At 44.0% G+C, this 15,316-nt stretch overlaps 1 protein-coding gene across 2 annotated transcripts in view; it reads right to left on the bottom strand.

The window, feature by feature from the left end:
- fstl5 (follistatin like 5) overlaps positions 1-15,316 on the bottom strand; it is a 738,182-nt gene that overhangs the window by 140,754 nt on the left and 582,112 nt on the right. For both annotated transcript variants that reach the window (XM_033018303.1, XM_033018313.1), the window contains exon 7: positions 10,111-10,277. In XM_033018303.1, coding sequence (XP_032874194.1) covers positions 10,111-10,277 — 167 coding nt within the window. The remainder of the gene's footprint in view (positions 1-10,110; positions 10,278-15,316) is intronic.

The raw sequence follows: 15,316 nt of genomic DNA, 5'->3' as shown, positions 1-15,316 counted from the left end.
TTGTCCTGGCAGTTGGCCTCACTAAGCGAAGTTGTATGTGTCCTCCACTGCTGCTCTACCGCACTGTGCCCTGCAGGCTGTGTTCGGCCCACGTGCTCGGTCTCCTGGAGCGGCGCCCGATCCAGTTAAGCTCCTGGTGCTGCGGGGCGATTGCCTCGGTCCAGATCTTCACATTGACTGGCAAACCATCGTCCCTCATCTCGCCCAGTCACTGTTCAGCCTTTGTGCTCCAGGGGCACCCTGCAGCAGCCGACCCTGAGGGAGTGGAAGATAAGACCCCGCTTCCTCTTCCCGGCCCTTTGTGTTTTTCCTTTGCCGCCGCCGCCATCTTGACTCTCTCCACCCTCCTGTCTGGTTCTGCTGGCCTTGGGGACCAGCTGGGGCTGAGTTTGGCGGTCTCCCTCTCGAAGACGGGCTTCCTGGCTCCACGGTGGGCGGGCCAGGCCTGCTGCCAGGGGATTGGCGCGGCACCATGGTCTGCCGTTCAGCACCACCGTCTGCTCATGGATATGCAGGAAACTTTGGGCTGTGGATCATGTGCATGCAGAAAATAGTAGGGACCAAGCTGCAGGGGACAGAGCAGCACAGCAGTGGTGGAGGACGCCTACAACTCAGCTTGGTCATGCCGACACTGCATCATGTTCAGCATGGCCATTATGGACCAATTGGCTTGTTCCTGTGCTGCACCATTCTGTGTTCCATCTCTGACTTAGTCATGGGCCTGTCCCAATTAGGCAACTTTTTAGACGACTGCAGGAGACACATGGTCGCCACATGTTCGCGGGTGGTTGCCGGGGAGTCGCCTTCATGGTCGTGAGGAGTTCCCGCATTCTGGGAACTAGTCGCGGCCTCATTATGGTTGCCGTTGAATGTTGAAACATTAGTGGCGACTAGAATGAAGCCGCCATGGAGAGTAGCGAGAGTTCTCGTGTCGTAGGTGGGTCGCCAGGAGGTCAGAGGTTCTCCTAGGTTCTCGTATGTTGTAGCCGGTGCTGACTGGTGGATTTCATTGGCTCATTGGGGAATAAAAAACGTAAGCAGTAGTTTTCAAAACCAAGGATAACCAATCGGTAATATTAAATGTCTGCCGAGCTTCACAGCCGTGTATCTCTGGCTTCTTAAAAGTTGTCTCCATTCCTTCTCCCCCCACTCTCCCCCCTTCTCCCGCACACTTTTAAAGGACTAACCATACAGTCCTTTTTAGCTTCTTAATCACAGCGCCAACCTTCCTGTTCATCGCCGTGTGTGTATGTATCACATTGACTTTGCACGTGTGAATTTCACTCAGACAGCACTCCTCCTACCTACATAACGGGCTGGTGAAGGAAGCTTGATAGTCACCGGCAGTCGCCTGAAAAATCTCCTAAGTAGGACAGGCCCATTAGGCGTATTGCTTCCACTATCACAAAGCTAAGTGTTCCCTGGCAGACTAATGTAACAAAATCATCAGGTCTTTGGATATTCGTCTATTACATCCAGTTGCACTATCACTGGTACTTGTAAAATGACAAATTCACCTGAGTAGCAACAGACTGTACATGAGGAAACATATAAAAATGGCAATTGCTACTGTCAATTTTCATCTTATTGTGTAAATCTCCAAATCGTTTCTGGATAATGTTACAGTAATAAGTTCATAAGTTATTGGAGCAGAATTAAGCCATTTCACCCATCAAGCCACCCATTATTCAATCATAGCTGACCTATCTATCTTTCCCTCTCAATCTCATTCTCCTGCCTTCTCCCCATAACCCCTGACACCCAAGCTAATCAAGAATCTATCAATCTCTGCCTTAAAAATATCCATTGACTTGGCCTCCACAGCCTTATGTGGCAACGAATTCCACAGATTCACCACCCTCTGACAAAATAAATTTCTTCTCATCTCCTTCCTAAAGGTACATTGTTTTATTCCGAGGCTATGGCCTCTGATTGATTGATTTTGATTTTATTAGGGACAGTGCATATTAATAAAACATTTGCATGTAATATGCAAGATTGTAGCCAGTGGCTAATTTCCATCTTTAGTCCCACACAAGGTAAACACATCCCAAACAAGGCAAAAAAACGAAAGACAAAAACAAAAACAAAACAAACAATATGGTTTAGCCTGCAGTCATAACATAGAATAAATAACAAACACTCAACACAGTTTAAAGTCCCAAAGTCATTGTCTCTTCCCTCCTTGCTCTCCCTCTGCGCTGAGGCAATCCAAGCCTCCGATGTTGTGACCCCGCCGGGTGATGGTAGGTAAGTCCCGCAGGCCGAATCCGAGCTCCGCAAACGGGCCGGTTCAAACTCCGCGGCCCGGGGCGGTCGAAACTGCCAAAGCTGCCGTCCTCTAGTCCAGCGGACGCAGCTGTAGTTGCGGGAGCTCCGGAAAACAGAACTCGAGCTCCCGATGATGTCGTCCACTGGCCCACTGGCCCGCGGCCGAGCCTCCGAGGCTCCAAAGTCGGGTCGGAAGTTGTGCCGCACCGCAACCACAGCCCCGAAGTCGGCCAGGCTCGCGTTGGTAAGTCCTGGCTCTGCTCCACAGCCTCCACAGCCTCGAGGTCGGTCGCAGTTGGAGGCCGCCAGCTCCGCGATAGGCCTCAGCGCAGACGGACACGGAGACGGGGGATACGGCAGGAAAAGTCGCATCCCCCGAAGGAAGAGCCAAAAAACACACCACACCCACCCCCCCACACACACACAGCCAAACAAACCGAAACAAACTGCAAAAACAGGACAAAAGAAAACAAAAAACAGAAAAGACAAACGGACTGCAGGCGAGCCGCAGCTGCAAGGCAGCGCAGCCACTCCCACTCCCACTCTGGTCCTAGACTCTTCCATAACGGAAACATCCTCTCCACATCCACTCTATCCAGGCCATTCACTAGTCGGTAAGTTTCAATGAGGTATCCACTCATCCTTCTAAACTCCTGTGAGCACAAGCCCAGTGCCATCAAACGCTCATCATATGTTAGGTAGACAAAAGTGCTGGAGAAACTCAGCGGGTGCGGCAGCATCTATGGAGCAAAGGAAATAGGCAACGTTTCGGGCCGAAACCCTTCTTCAGATGTCAACCCACTCATTTCTGGGATCGTTCTCATAAACGTCCTCTGGTTAATGTGAGTGTGTCTCTGCTGATAGGAAAGTAATGTATATTTTTGCATGGATGTTATGTTGATAACTAATTGGAAAGATGCCAAATGCCAGCTTTACTATCTTATATATTTTCGATATTCATTCATCCATAGCACATCGAGGGATCTGTATTCTTGGGACAAATATTCCTGACTTAGTTGGTGATTCCAATCGAAATCCAGAAGTTGTTAAAATCTTGGCATGCCCTTAAAGTCTCCACATTTGTGGAGAATGTGGATCCAAGACAACTCACTGCAACGTTCAAGCAACATTCAAACGTAAATGGACAGGACAGGTTTAGAGGGATATGGGCCGGACGCAGGTAGGTGGAACTAATGTAGATACTACATGTTGGCAGGTGTGGGCAAGTTAGGCTGAATGGCCAGTTTCCACACTGTAAGACTCTGACTCTATCTGTTACTATGCTCCATTGCTGGACTTCCCATGGGGACCTCTTCAGCAAGTCTACATCAGTCAGCCATGATGTAAAATCAGGGACCTCATTAGATTGAATACAATTCCTGGACTGGTGGATGGATGGAAAAAGTAAAGTGATTTAGAGAAGTTATTTATTATTCAATTATTTTTATTGTAGTTTTTTTTAATTACTCTTCTTTCTAATTTTAAGTAATTAATAATTTCACATATTTTTTAAAGATGGAGTACCGCAAAGGTTCACGAGAAGGGTTCCTGGGAATCACGGGCCTGTCATATGAGGCAAGATTAAGTGGGCTAGGTTTAGAAGAATGAGCACTGATCTCGTTGAACTGCAAAAAAATTCTCCGAGAGCTCAAGAGAGTAGATAATGGGAGGATGATTCCCCTGACTGAGAAGTCGAAAACTAACGATAAAGGGTAGGCCCTCTTGCAGTGAAATGAGGAGAAATCTCATCACTCAAAGGGTGGTGGATTCTTTGGAATTCCCCACTCCCGAAAGCTGTGGAGGCTCATCCACCGATTGCAATCAAAAGGGAGATGAATTTAGATTCCTGAATAATAAAATAAGCAGGTGATTTTAGGTTGGAGAATAGTTATTGAGGTGGAAGATCACCTGGTATTTTAAGGAATGTCAGAACGGCCAAGGGACTGAACGGAGTACTCCTACTTGTTTTTTATTACATTCCTATTTACATTCATTGCAAGAGTTTGTAAACATCTCTGAATATTAAAGATTGAACACATTTTAGTCTTAGTTTAGTTTAGTTTAGAGATACAGGGCTGCCCAGTGATCCCCGTGCACTAACACTATCCTACTGTGTGCTGAAGCAAAGCAAGAATTTCATTGTCCTATCAGGGACACATGACAATAAACTCACTTGAACTTGAACTACACACACTATGAACAATGTACAATTTTACCAAAGCCATGTACTACAAAGCTGTACGTCTTTGGAGTGTGGGAGGAAACTGCAACACCCGGGGAAAACCCACGCAGGTCACGGGGAGAACATACAAATTCCGTACAGACAGCACCCGTAGTCAGGATCGAACACGTATGATAGAAAAAACTCTGCAGAAGTATTGTTTTGTACTGTATTAACTTCTAATAAAATAAACAAAAACAAAAAAGAAGATAAAGCTCTGCCTCTGCATTGGCCCCTGTCACAATGTTCTGGCGTGTGGCCTCAGCACTATGCCACCCGATTCCCATCATTGCCTGAAGACACTCTGTGCCTTTTGCCATCCATCACCTAGATACAGAGAGTAATCTTGATCACTCCTCGTATCTGAACAACTTGCAGGCAGAGACTCCCATTGAGAAAAATGTGATTTATGATATGTTGTTTAACCGATAAACATTACCAAGGAGATGGACACAGATCCCTTCTACGCTTCATAATAGTGCCATGGCATCTTATACATCCCCTTCGGGGTTTGGGTTTAATTGCATTGGTTTAATATCCCATTCAAAAGTAATTATGGACTCCTGATAGCAGAATTCATTAGCACAGAGACCAAATGTGTTTTGCCCATCTTATTTCTGCCTATGGGGTAATTTAAATAATGTCATAGGTTGATGTATAGTCATAGTCATATGAATTCAAAAGCATTGATTCAAAAGAGTTAGAGCTTTAATTTGACTTGCATTGTATGATTTAAAAGATATATTTATTTTATCTCATATAAGTAAAAAAAGGTTTGCATTTTATGAAAACTGAAAAATATTGAAGTTTTTATCAATAAAATGCATCTCTCCTAATGGGAGAATCTTGCAATGTGTTGACAGTGTGCAGCTCTATTCTTTGTGCTCATCTAAACCATGCTTCCGTGGCCGATTTGTTATGGTGTTGTAGTTGCAGGTGTTTCCAAAAGATAAGTGCGAAGGGCAGCACTGTCTGATGCCACTGGCAGTCGTATCCTCTGAGGGTCATGACAATCTCGCTGTAATGGCTGTAAGCAACAGCTCTGCTGCTCGGGCTATGTGGTGTGAGTCAACTGAGATGAGTACTCCGATTATAGTAGCGGGGTGGCCGGCAGGACAATCTAGCAAATTGACCATTTTGACCAAGGATAAGTAGGAGCAAGGAGAGAGAAGGGTCTCGACCCGAAACATCAGCCATTCTATCTCTCCAGAGATGCTGCCTGTCCTGCTGAGTTATGCTCCTGTCCCACATAGGAAACCTGAACGGAAACCTCTGGAGACTTTGCGCCCCACCCAAGGTTTCCATGCGGTTCCCGGAGGTTCCCAGAGATTTTTATCAGTCTCCCTACCTGCCTCCACTACCTGCAACCTCCGGCAACCACCTGCAACCTCCGGGAACCGCACGGAAACCTTGGGTGGGGCGCAAAGTCTCCAGAGGTTTCCGTTCAGGTTTCCTAAGTGGGACAGGGGCATTACTCCAGCATTTTCTGCAGGATTGTTGGATAATTTGACAGATTTGACCGACAACGCAGTCAATTCTCTTCCATTTCCTGTTGTAAGGTTACCAGATTTCAGCAACAGAAGGGTTCCCAGCAACAGTAAGAGGTTTGAAGAATGAAGATTGATGCAAAAACAGAATTTTCATGTACCTTGGTACATGAGATACTAACGAACCATTGAACCATAGAACAAAGCAGAAGCTTGTCTTTCATCTGGCTGCTTGAAGGAATAATCAAATTAGATCTATCCCTTATGATCCTACCTCCTAATTCACTTTTGAAAGTTATCACTGTACCTTTCAGTCCACTTTGGAATAATTTGTCAATTATTTTAAATCTATATTCAAGTGGTAGAAGTGCCTTCTGCTTGTCAACTACATTCAAAACATTCCACACTCTTAACATCCCTGTTAAATTTTATTTCAACCTTCTTTGCTTCAAGGAGAACATTTCTCCAGTCAAGTCCTGCACCCGAAGCTCCTAACGTCGTGTCATTCTCCTTCACAAGGATAAATTTATTTGAGGGTGGTGGATCTGTGGAATTCTTTGCCACAGAAGGCTGTGGAGGCCAAGTCAGTGGATATTTTTAAGGCAGGGATAGATAGATTCTTGATTACTACAGGTGTCAGAGGTTATGGGGAGAAGGCAGGAGAATGGGATTAGGAGGGTGAGGTAGATCAGCCTTGATTGAATGGCAGAGTAGACTTAATGGGTCGAATGGCCTAATTTACTCCTATTCCTTATGACCTTATGCTAAATCCCTTTTGTGCAATTTGGCGTTTTGGCATCTTTCCAAAATGTGTTTTGCAAATGTTTGTCATATCTTATTGCTTCTGCACTGCAGAGATGCTAAATCAATTCATCCCCACCACCCACAGGCACTAATTGTTGCAAGTTAAATGCTTAAAAACAAAAAGCTGATGTGACTGCACCTCCCTAATTTTTCAATGAGAGGCTGGTTTGGAAAGATGGGTCACTTCATAAAAGTTTAAATCTGGCTCTCACATTTAAATGCCAACCTGTTTTAAGTTCAATAGTTGACGGCTAGGTTTTGTCGGGTTTTAGAAGGCCAGGGAAATGGCGATCTCATATGACAGCTGAAAAATATAAATATTTTGGGCCTGCAAGAACAGAAGTGCCTCCCCAATCCCTCAAGGAAGCCCAAACAATTGCACCCTCGACCCTCGGCTATGATCATCAACTGCATCTCCATCTCTCAGTTTCAATCTGCGGCCATTGACTCTAACCATTGCCAGAAACCCTTCTGTCGCTGAACTCTGCACAGTTGGTAATCTTAAGGGCCTGTCCCACTTAGGTGATTTTTTAGGCGACTACAGGCGACTAGGCTGTCACCACATGGTCGCCGGGGTGTCGCCTGTATGGTCGTGAGTAGTCTCCTCAGTCGCCCAAAGAATCATAGCGTTTATCTGGTCGACGCTGGATTTTGAAATGTTCAAAACTTTTTGGTGAGTCGGCGACAGTTGGCTTGACGCCAATGAGTGTAGCTTGACTTCTCCTGACATAGGTCCTGCCGTAGGTTGTCGCCAGGATGACTTAGGTTGTCGCTGGTGCTGACTTTGATGAATTCCATTGGCGACCACCTACGTCAACCTACGTCAACCAGCGACAGGTACCGGCGGCTGAATTGTCTCAAGTTGTCTTCAGTTGTCACCGACAGCGTTGTACCTTGTCATGGTTTGTCGCAGGTGGACGTAGGTTGTTGTAGGTGTGGTCGTAGCCGGACGTCCTAATGGGTCGCCGGTTGTTGGTAGCTTGCCGTAGCTTGATGTCGACTAGGTGAAAGGTTGTTGTAGACATTGTCATAGACATTATCTTAATGGGGTCCAGGCACCAGTTTTTCGGCAACCTGCTAAGACTATGGCAGTCGCTGAAGAAATCGCCTATGTGGGACAGGCCCATTACAGCAAGAACTGGAAGAACGACTCTATTGGCCAAATCTGTCGAATTATCCAACAATCCTGCAGTAGGATAATAAATGTGTAGGAAGGAACTGCAGATGCTGATTTCAACCAAAGATAGACGCAAAATGCTGGAGTAGCTCAGCGGGTCTGGCAGCATCTCTGGAGAGAACGAATAGGTGATGTTCCAGGTCGAGACTTTTCTTCAGACTGAGAGTCAGACTGAGAGACAGATGGTGATAGAGAGATAAGGAACAAATGAATGAGGATATGCAAAAAGTAATGATGATCAAACAAAGGTGGAGCCCACAATAGTCCATTGTTGGCTGTGGGCTAGGTGATAACAAGTTATACAGACAATGAAACTGAACAGGACGACAGTGAAACTAGTATAAAGACTGGGCTGGGGCAGGAACGGAGATAGAGGGGATGTAAGGGTTACTTGAAATTAGAGAAATCAAGAATCATACTGTTGTGTTGAAAGCTGCCCAAGCAAAATATAAAGTGCTGTTCCTCCAATTTGCATTTGGCCTTACTGACAATGGAGGAGGCTCAGGACAGAAAGATCAGTGGAAAGATCAGTATGGGAATGGGAAGGGGAGTGCAAGACACTTTGTTTGGCAAACAGGAGATCACACAAACTGAGCAAACGTGCTCAGCGAAACAATCGCCAAATCTACTTTTGGTATCGCCGATATATAATAGTCCACATCTTGAACAATGGATACAGTTGCTGAGGTTGGTGGAGGTGCAAGTGGACCACTGCTTCACCTGAGAGGACTGTCGGGGTCCCTGGACAGAGTCGAAGGAGGACAGATGTTGCATCTCCTGCAATTGCAGGGGACTGTACCTGGGCTGGGGTTGGTTTGGGTGGGAAGGGATGAATGATCTAGGGAGTTGTGGAGGGAACGGTCTCTGTGGAAAGGAGTGGAGATGGGGAGATGTGAGTAGTGGTGGGATCCCGTAGAAGGTAGCGAAAATGTTGGAGGGTATGAGCTGTGTGCAACGGCTGATGGGGTGAAAGGTGAGGACTAGGGGGACCCTGTCCCTGTGGCAATTGGGGGGAGGTGGAGCAAGAATGGAACTGTGGGGTACTGAGAGACACGTGTGAGGGCGTCAGCTATGATAGAAGAAGGGAACTCCTGTTCCCTAAAGAATGAGGACAGCTCAGATGTCCTGGTATGGACACCGCTTCTTGGGTACAGATGCAGCATAGATGGAGGAATTGGGAGTGGGGGAATATTAAATATTGGGCTCACCAGTAGCACTCTCATCTCATAACAGATTAAAGAAATGCTTCACACACAAAAAACTTGCTCTGCCACCTTCATATTCTTGTGAACATGAATCTAGGTTTATGTTCCTGTATCTTGTTCAAGTTGGAATTATTGCTCTCCCGTTTTCTTTTCAAGGTGCATCAGATTATACTTCTCTGTATTACATTTTACTCTTCATTCATTCTGCCTATTTTGTCAATATCCTTGTGTAATCTCTTTTTTGATGTTTATATTTCCATGGTTTGTGCAATTTTGTTCACTATGTTCGGTGAAATGTAATGAATATATATCATCAAATAACTTTCAAAAGGAGTGTTGCAGCTTTAAGAATTATCTCACGTGCTGGCCAGGATATAAGTTGTTTAATGTATAGGTCTAATTGATGTGCTAAAGGCATGAATGATATGTGTAATCAATAGGTTTGTATATTTAACCTTGTATATTTGTATATTTACATCATGTTTGCATTTGCTCTTACATATCTGGGGAAGCGGAGAAAGGCCCATGATATCAGATGGTAATATTGGAACGAGCTTATATGCAATTATTAGACTCTAAATCCCGGAATTATTTCCCTATTTGATATACTGTATCTCTTCCTACTTTTTGCTCACTCTTCACAAAGTTATGAAATAAAAACATCAGATTCATTGACTATATTCTCAATTTATTTAACATGATGTGACTATAAGTGCATGAAATGTAAACCCCTATTTTGAAGGACTGTTCTTCAATGCATAAATAGATTAACATCAATAAATCATCCAGTTATGGGGAGAATGCTAAAAATATGTCCTTATTAAACTTTCCAGAAGTGTCTAAACAAAACGTTGTCTTTGGTCAGGTAACTGTGATTGAAAAAAAAAGTCCAAATTGCAATCAAAGTTGTAAGATAAAGGAATATCAACAAAATCCATTACTTACACTGATATCTTCCAGATCCAAATTATTGAGAATAATACTGTTGCGTTTCCAGATTATTGGTGGCCTGTGTATACCCTGGATTGAACATGTTAGGACTGCGCTCTGTCCCACTGTTGCAGTGGTGACACTCACTTTTTGATCTTCTTCCAGACTCAACTGAACCACCTCTGGAAAAAATAATATTATTTTTATGTTTAGTTGACGATACAATTAAAAATTTTGAGTTTAAAAATGTTTTCAAAAAGTGATATGGAAACCTTCAAAGAACAACATACATTAGTATTTATCTTTCATTGAGATAATAATAATAATTAATAATTAATTTTATTTTCGGGCGCCTTTCAAATCTCAAGGACACCTTACAAAGATTAACAGAAGAGAAAAAACATATAGTCGGAGAAAAATAAATAATAAGGACATCATCAATATACAAATTAAAGATAGAAATCGCTCCAAAGACACAAAATGAAAAAAAAATGGGAAAAAACAAAAAAAACAAAAACAAAAAAAACCCACAATGTGAAGAGAGAGCAGCGGCAGCTAAAGCGCGCCAGCGTCCACTCTCCCTTCCGACAGCCATCTTGGACACAGACTAACATAGTAACTACACACAGAAAAATCATCCTCCCACAATGGTTACCACTGTGGGGGAAGGCACAATGTCCAGTCCCCAACCCCAGTTCTCCCAGAAGTCAGGCCTATTGAGGCCACCGCTATTGCCTCTACGGAGGCCCGATGTTCCTGGCCGTTCTGGCCGGGTGGAGTTGCCCCGGCGTCGGGAGATTCCTCACAGTGGCTGGGCCACCTGGAACGGCTGCTTCCTAGCAGGGGATTGTCGGCTTCCGAAGCCGACAGGGACGCACCGGGTTGGAGCTCCCAGGCTCCCGATGTTAAAGACAGCGCCGCCCGCTCCGCTCCGCAGACCCGCAGCCCGGAGGTGTTGATCTCGGCGGTCACATCTCACCGGAGCTCCAGCGCGTCAATCCAGCGCGGCGACCCAGGCAAGGCATCGCCCGCTCCGCTCCACGATAGCGCTCCAGCACTGTGCCGCCAACGAAGCCGAGGTGCTGGGCGGTCCCCGCCAGGAAACGGCGCTCCAAGCCCGCTGGTAGGCCACGAGGACGAGTCGACGGGCAGCCCGGAGAAAAAGCTGCCTCACCGACCACGTAGGGACCTAGAAGTAAGATTACCTCCTTCCCCCCACATTAAGAAGTCCATTTCTCCTACAAACGGAAAACAAGACTTACTAAAAACTGGAAAAAAACTGGATTAAACGTACAGCTGTTGGTTAGCAGCCGTTCCCCAAGATGGCTCCTCCTCCTAGATAGACTAATTTCATGCATGAAAAACCTTTTACTCTATATATACATTTGCAGTGAACTGTAAGAGAGTGCAGAAATTCAATGAAAATGATATTTCGAACATAGTTAATTATTCAGAGTTGTAACTATGGAATACCATCAAAACCAAGATGCAACTATATTTCCACTCTCAACAGAATATATTGTAAAAATAATTTAATTAATACACAGTAATTCAGTAAGACCTGCCTTTGCTATCGCAATAGCAAAAAAATGAGATTAACAGGTCAATTACTTTTGTGGCATTGTGATGTGCCCAAGTATTAAAATAATTTTAATAAACTCATTTTATATCGATGTTCACAAGGCAAAACCTTTTGATTGAATTGCACTGCAACTCATTCCTCCCAAGCAATTTTTCAGGTTATTTTTCTCATTCTTGCTTTTAGAAAATTATAGAGAAAAAAGAAAATTCAAATAGACCGTTCAACTCAAGCCTGCTCTGCCATTCAGTATGATCATCGCTTTTCCTTTATCTCGACATGGAATTCTCACTCTCTTCTCCTACCTCTAGAAATCTTTCTTGCCCGGCAGCACGGGTATACGGGAATAGTTTTGGATTATCTTGGTCGGCATTGACGAGTTGGGCCGAAAGGCCCATTTCCATGCTGTAAGTATAATTCTAAATCCATCTGTCTCTTTCTTAAATATATTCAGCAACATGCCTTCCAGTACCATTTGTGGTGGAGAATTCTACGGATGCCCCACTATAAGTGAAGTGAATTCTCCCAAATTTGTTGGGGAATTACTCTTGTTGTCCATGCTATTGTTGAATGTTCAGCCAACAATACTATATAGGGACCATCTGCACATGATCACATTGCTATTTATGGCAGCATGATCTAGGACTCGGATGTTGCAATAACACACTGTGCCTCAGAGCCATTCTTAAACAATGTACCTGTTTTGTATATACAGTGGAGAATTTGCAATTTTACACAACCAACATTTTGGTATCCATGTGCTGCGATTCTGAATTCCTCAAAAATCTGATCCCAAATTACATTACCCCAAATCTGCTGCAATTCATGAAGAGACTGATGATGGATGTATTGAAGATGTATTGAGATTCGGAATGAGCCAGAAAAACTAATAGAGAAGGATCTAAAAAGCTAGCTGTACTTAAAGTGGATCAATCAACTGGTTAAAATAGGCTGTGTTTTAGTTTCGCCCAGGGAAAGAAGTAAATGGCAAATCTGCAAGGTGTAATCTTCTATGCATTCAAGGATGGTGCTTAAGGACTGGAAAATCGCATGTGTCGCAATCAAGTACAAAATTGAGCGCAGGGATAGACCTTATAACTACCGGCCAGTCATCTAACCTGAGGGTGGAATAGGTTGCTGTATCAACAATTGAGAACAGAAGGAGCAATTACTTGGATTGATTGAAGAAACCCAGCATGGATTCGATAAACTGCAGCTAACTCGCCCAATTTAAGTTTTGATTAACTGAGAGCAACATTGATGGACATATTGTTGATGTGGTCAAGATGGAGATGTAAAAGATGTTTGATGATATGCAACATCAAAGGTATCATCAAGACTGAAGTACGGAGAATAAAAGGGCTGTGGTGCCGTGGATAGAAAATTGGCTCAGTAACAGCATAAGAAGAAAGCAGGCAGAGTAGATGGAATCTGTTCCCATTGCCAGGAGGGCAAAAGAACAGGGGATATTGAATGGATGCTAGAAATCAAAAGAGACATGATGAAAAGCTTCCAATTAACCAAATGTAGAAAACTGGCCGAGTCACAGGAAAAATCAATAGCAATTTTTCACATCGGAGAAAAAGTGCTGTTGAGTTGTTGAAATATTGGAATTAGCAATCGCTACTATTTTTGATATTTTCTTAATGATTAGAACTTTGGTGTGGGTGGAATAATTTCCAAATATGCAGATGAGACAGAGGAGTTTGTGAATCCTGAGGAGGATAAGGCATAGATAGGCGTAACAGTTTGACTTAAGTCAAAGAGAATACTGATGGTCTTTAGGTTAGTTGAGTGTAAAATGGATGTTGGGAACATAGCACTAAAATCGCTCCAATCCTAGTTTGGTGTGAAAACAAAGTAAAATGTTTGAAGCTGAACAAGAACAATTAATATATGATTGGAACTATAATGTAAAAGATTATTATCTATATTACTAAATCTCTGATCTTGACCGCTTTTGGCCCACTGTGCTGCGATTTCAGACAGAACGCCACCACCTACGGCCGTCATTTTTGGCCACCTCGCTCCGAGCCCCCCTCCGCCTTACGGATGCAGAGGATTTTTCCCATCGATGACAAATCAGAGAGATAGTAATGTTTTTATAATATTCACCATTCTCTCTGCTGCCCCTGTTTGAGGGAGGGGGAGGGACAATAAAACCAGGAAGTGGTGTGCCTCACTCAGTCTCTCCAAGATGGATGAAGGCAAGGTTCACGTCTCTCTGAGCTCTGAATAACACTAAAATGTCTACACAACTGTGAGTACCCTTAATGTGGTTTAAAAATGAAAATATGGTTTGTTTGAAGTAAAAAGGCACTGCCTACAAATGGTTGTTTGGGTGCTTTGGCTTGAAGTTGAAAGGCACTACTTACTGCAAATGGTGGCTTGGTGCTTTGGCTTGAAGTTGAAAGGCACTACTTACTGCAAATGGTGGCTTGGGTGCTTTGCTTGAAATTGAAAGGCACTACTTACTGCAAATGGTGGCTTGGGTGCTTTGGCTTGAAGTTGAAAGGCACTACTTACTGCAAATGGTGGCTTGGGTGCTTTGGCTTTAAGTTGAAAGGCACTACTTACTGCAAATGGTGGCATGAAGTTGTAAGACACTACTTACAGCAAAGGGTGGCTTGGGAGCTTTGGCTTGAAGTTTAAAAAATTCACCATTCTCTCTGCTGCCCCTGCTTGAGGGAGGGGGGAGACTATAAAACCAGGAAGTGGTGTGCCTCATTCAGTCTCTGCAAGATGGATGAAGCCAAGGGTCACGTCTCTCTGAGCTCTGAATAACACTGAACAAATGTCTACACAACTGTGAGTACCCTTAATGTGGTTTAAAAATGAAAATATGGTTTGTTTGAAGTAAAAAGACACTGCCTGCAAATGGTTGTTTAGGTGCTTTGGCTTGAAGTTGAAAGGCACTACTTACTGCAAATGGTGGCTTGGGAGCTTTGGCTTGAAGTTGAAAGGCACTACTTACTGCAAAAGGTGGCTTGGGTGTTTTGCCTTGAAGTTGAAAGGCACATCTTACTGTAAATGGTGGCTTGGGAGCTTTGGCTTGAAGTTGAAAGGCACTACTTACTGCAAATGGTGGCTTGGGTGCTTTGGCTTGAAGTTGAAAGGCACTTCTTACTGCAAATTGTGGCTTGGGTGCTTTGGCTTGAAGTTGAAAGGCACTACTAACTGCAAATGGTGGCATGATGTTGAAAGGCACTACTTACTGCAAATGGTGGCTTAGGTGCTTTGGCTTGAAGTTGAAATGCACTATTTACTGCAAATGGTGGCTTGGGTGCTTTGGCTTGAAGTTGAAAGGCACTACTAACTGCAAATGGTGGCATGATGTTGAAAGACACTACTTACAGCAAAGGGTGGCTTGAGAGCTTTGGCTTGAAGTTTAAAAAATTCACCATTCTCTCTGCTGCCCCTGCTTGAGGGAGGGGGGAGACTATAAAACCAGGAAGTGGTGTGCATTTCTCAGTCTCTGCAAGATGGATGAAGCCAAGGGTCACGTCTCTCTGAGCTCTGAATAACACTGAACAAATGTCTACACAACTGTGAGTACCCTTAATGTGGTTTAAAAATGAAAATATGGTTTGTTTGAAGTAAAAAGGCACTGCCTGCAAATGGTTGTTTGGGTGCTTTGGCTTG

The sequence above is a fragment of the Amblyraja radiata genome, chromosome 1 (genome assembly GCF_010909765.2).
Source record: "Amblyraja radiata isolate CabotCenter1 chromosome 1, sAmbRad1.1.pri, whole genome shotgun sequence".
NCBI lineage: Eukaryota > Metazoa > Chordata > Chondrichthyes > Rajiformes > Rajidae > Amblyraja > Amblyraja radiata.
Note: the sequence above shows the minus strand (reverse complement) of the source record. Positions and strands in the feature narration are given on the sequence as shown.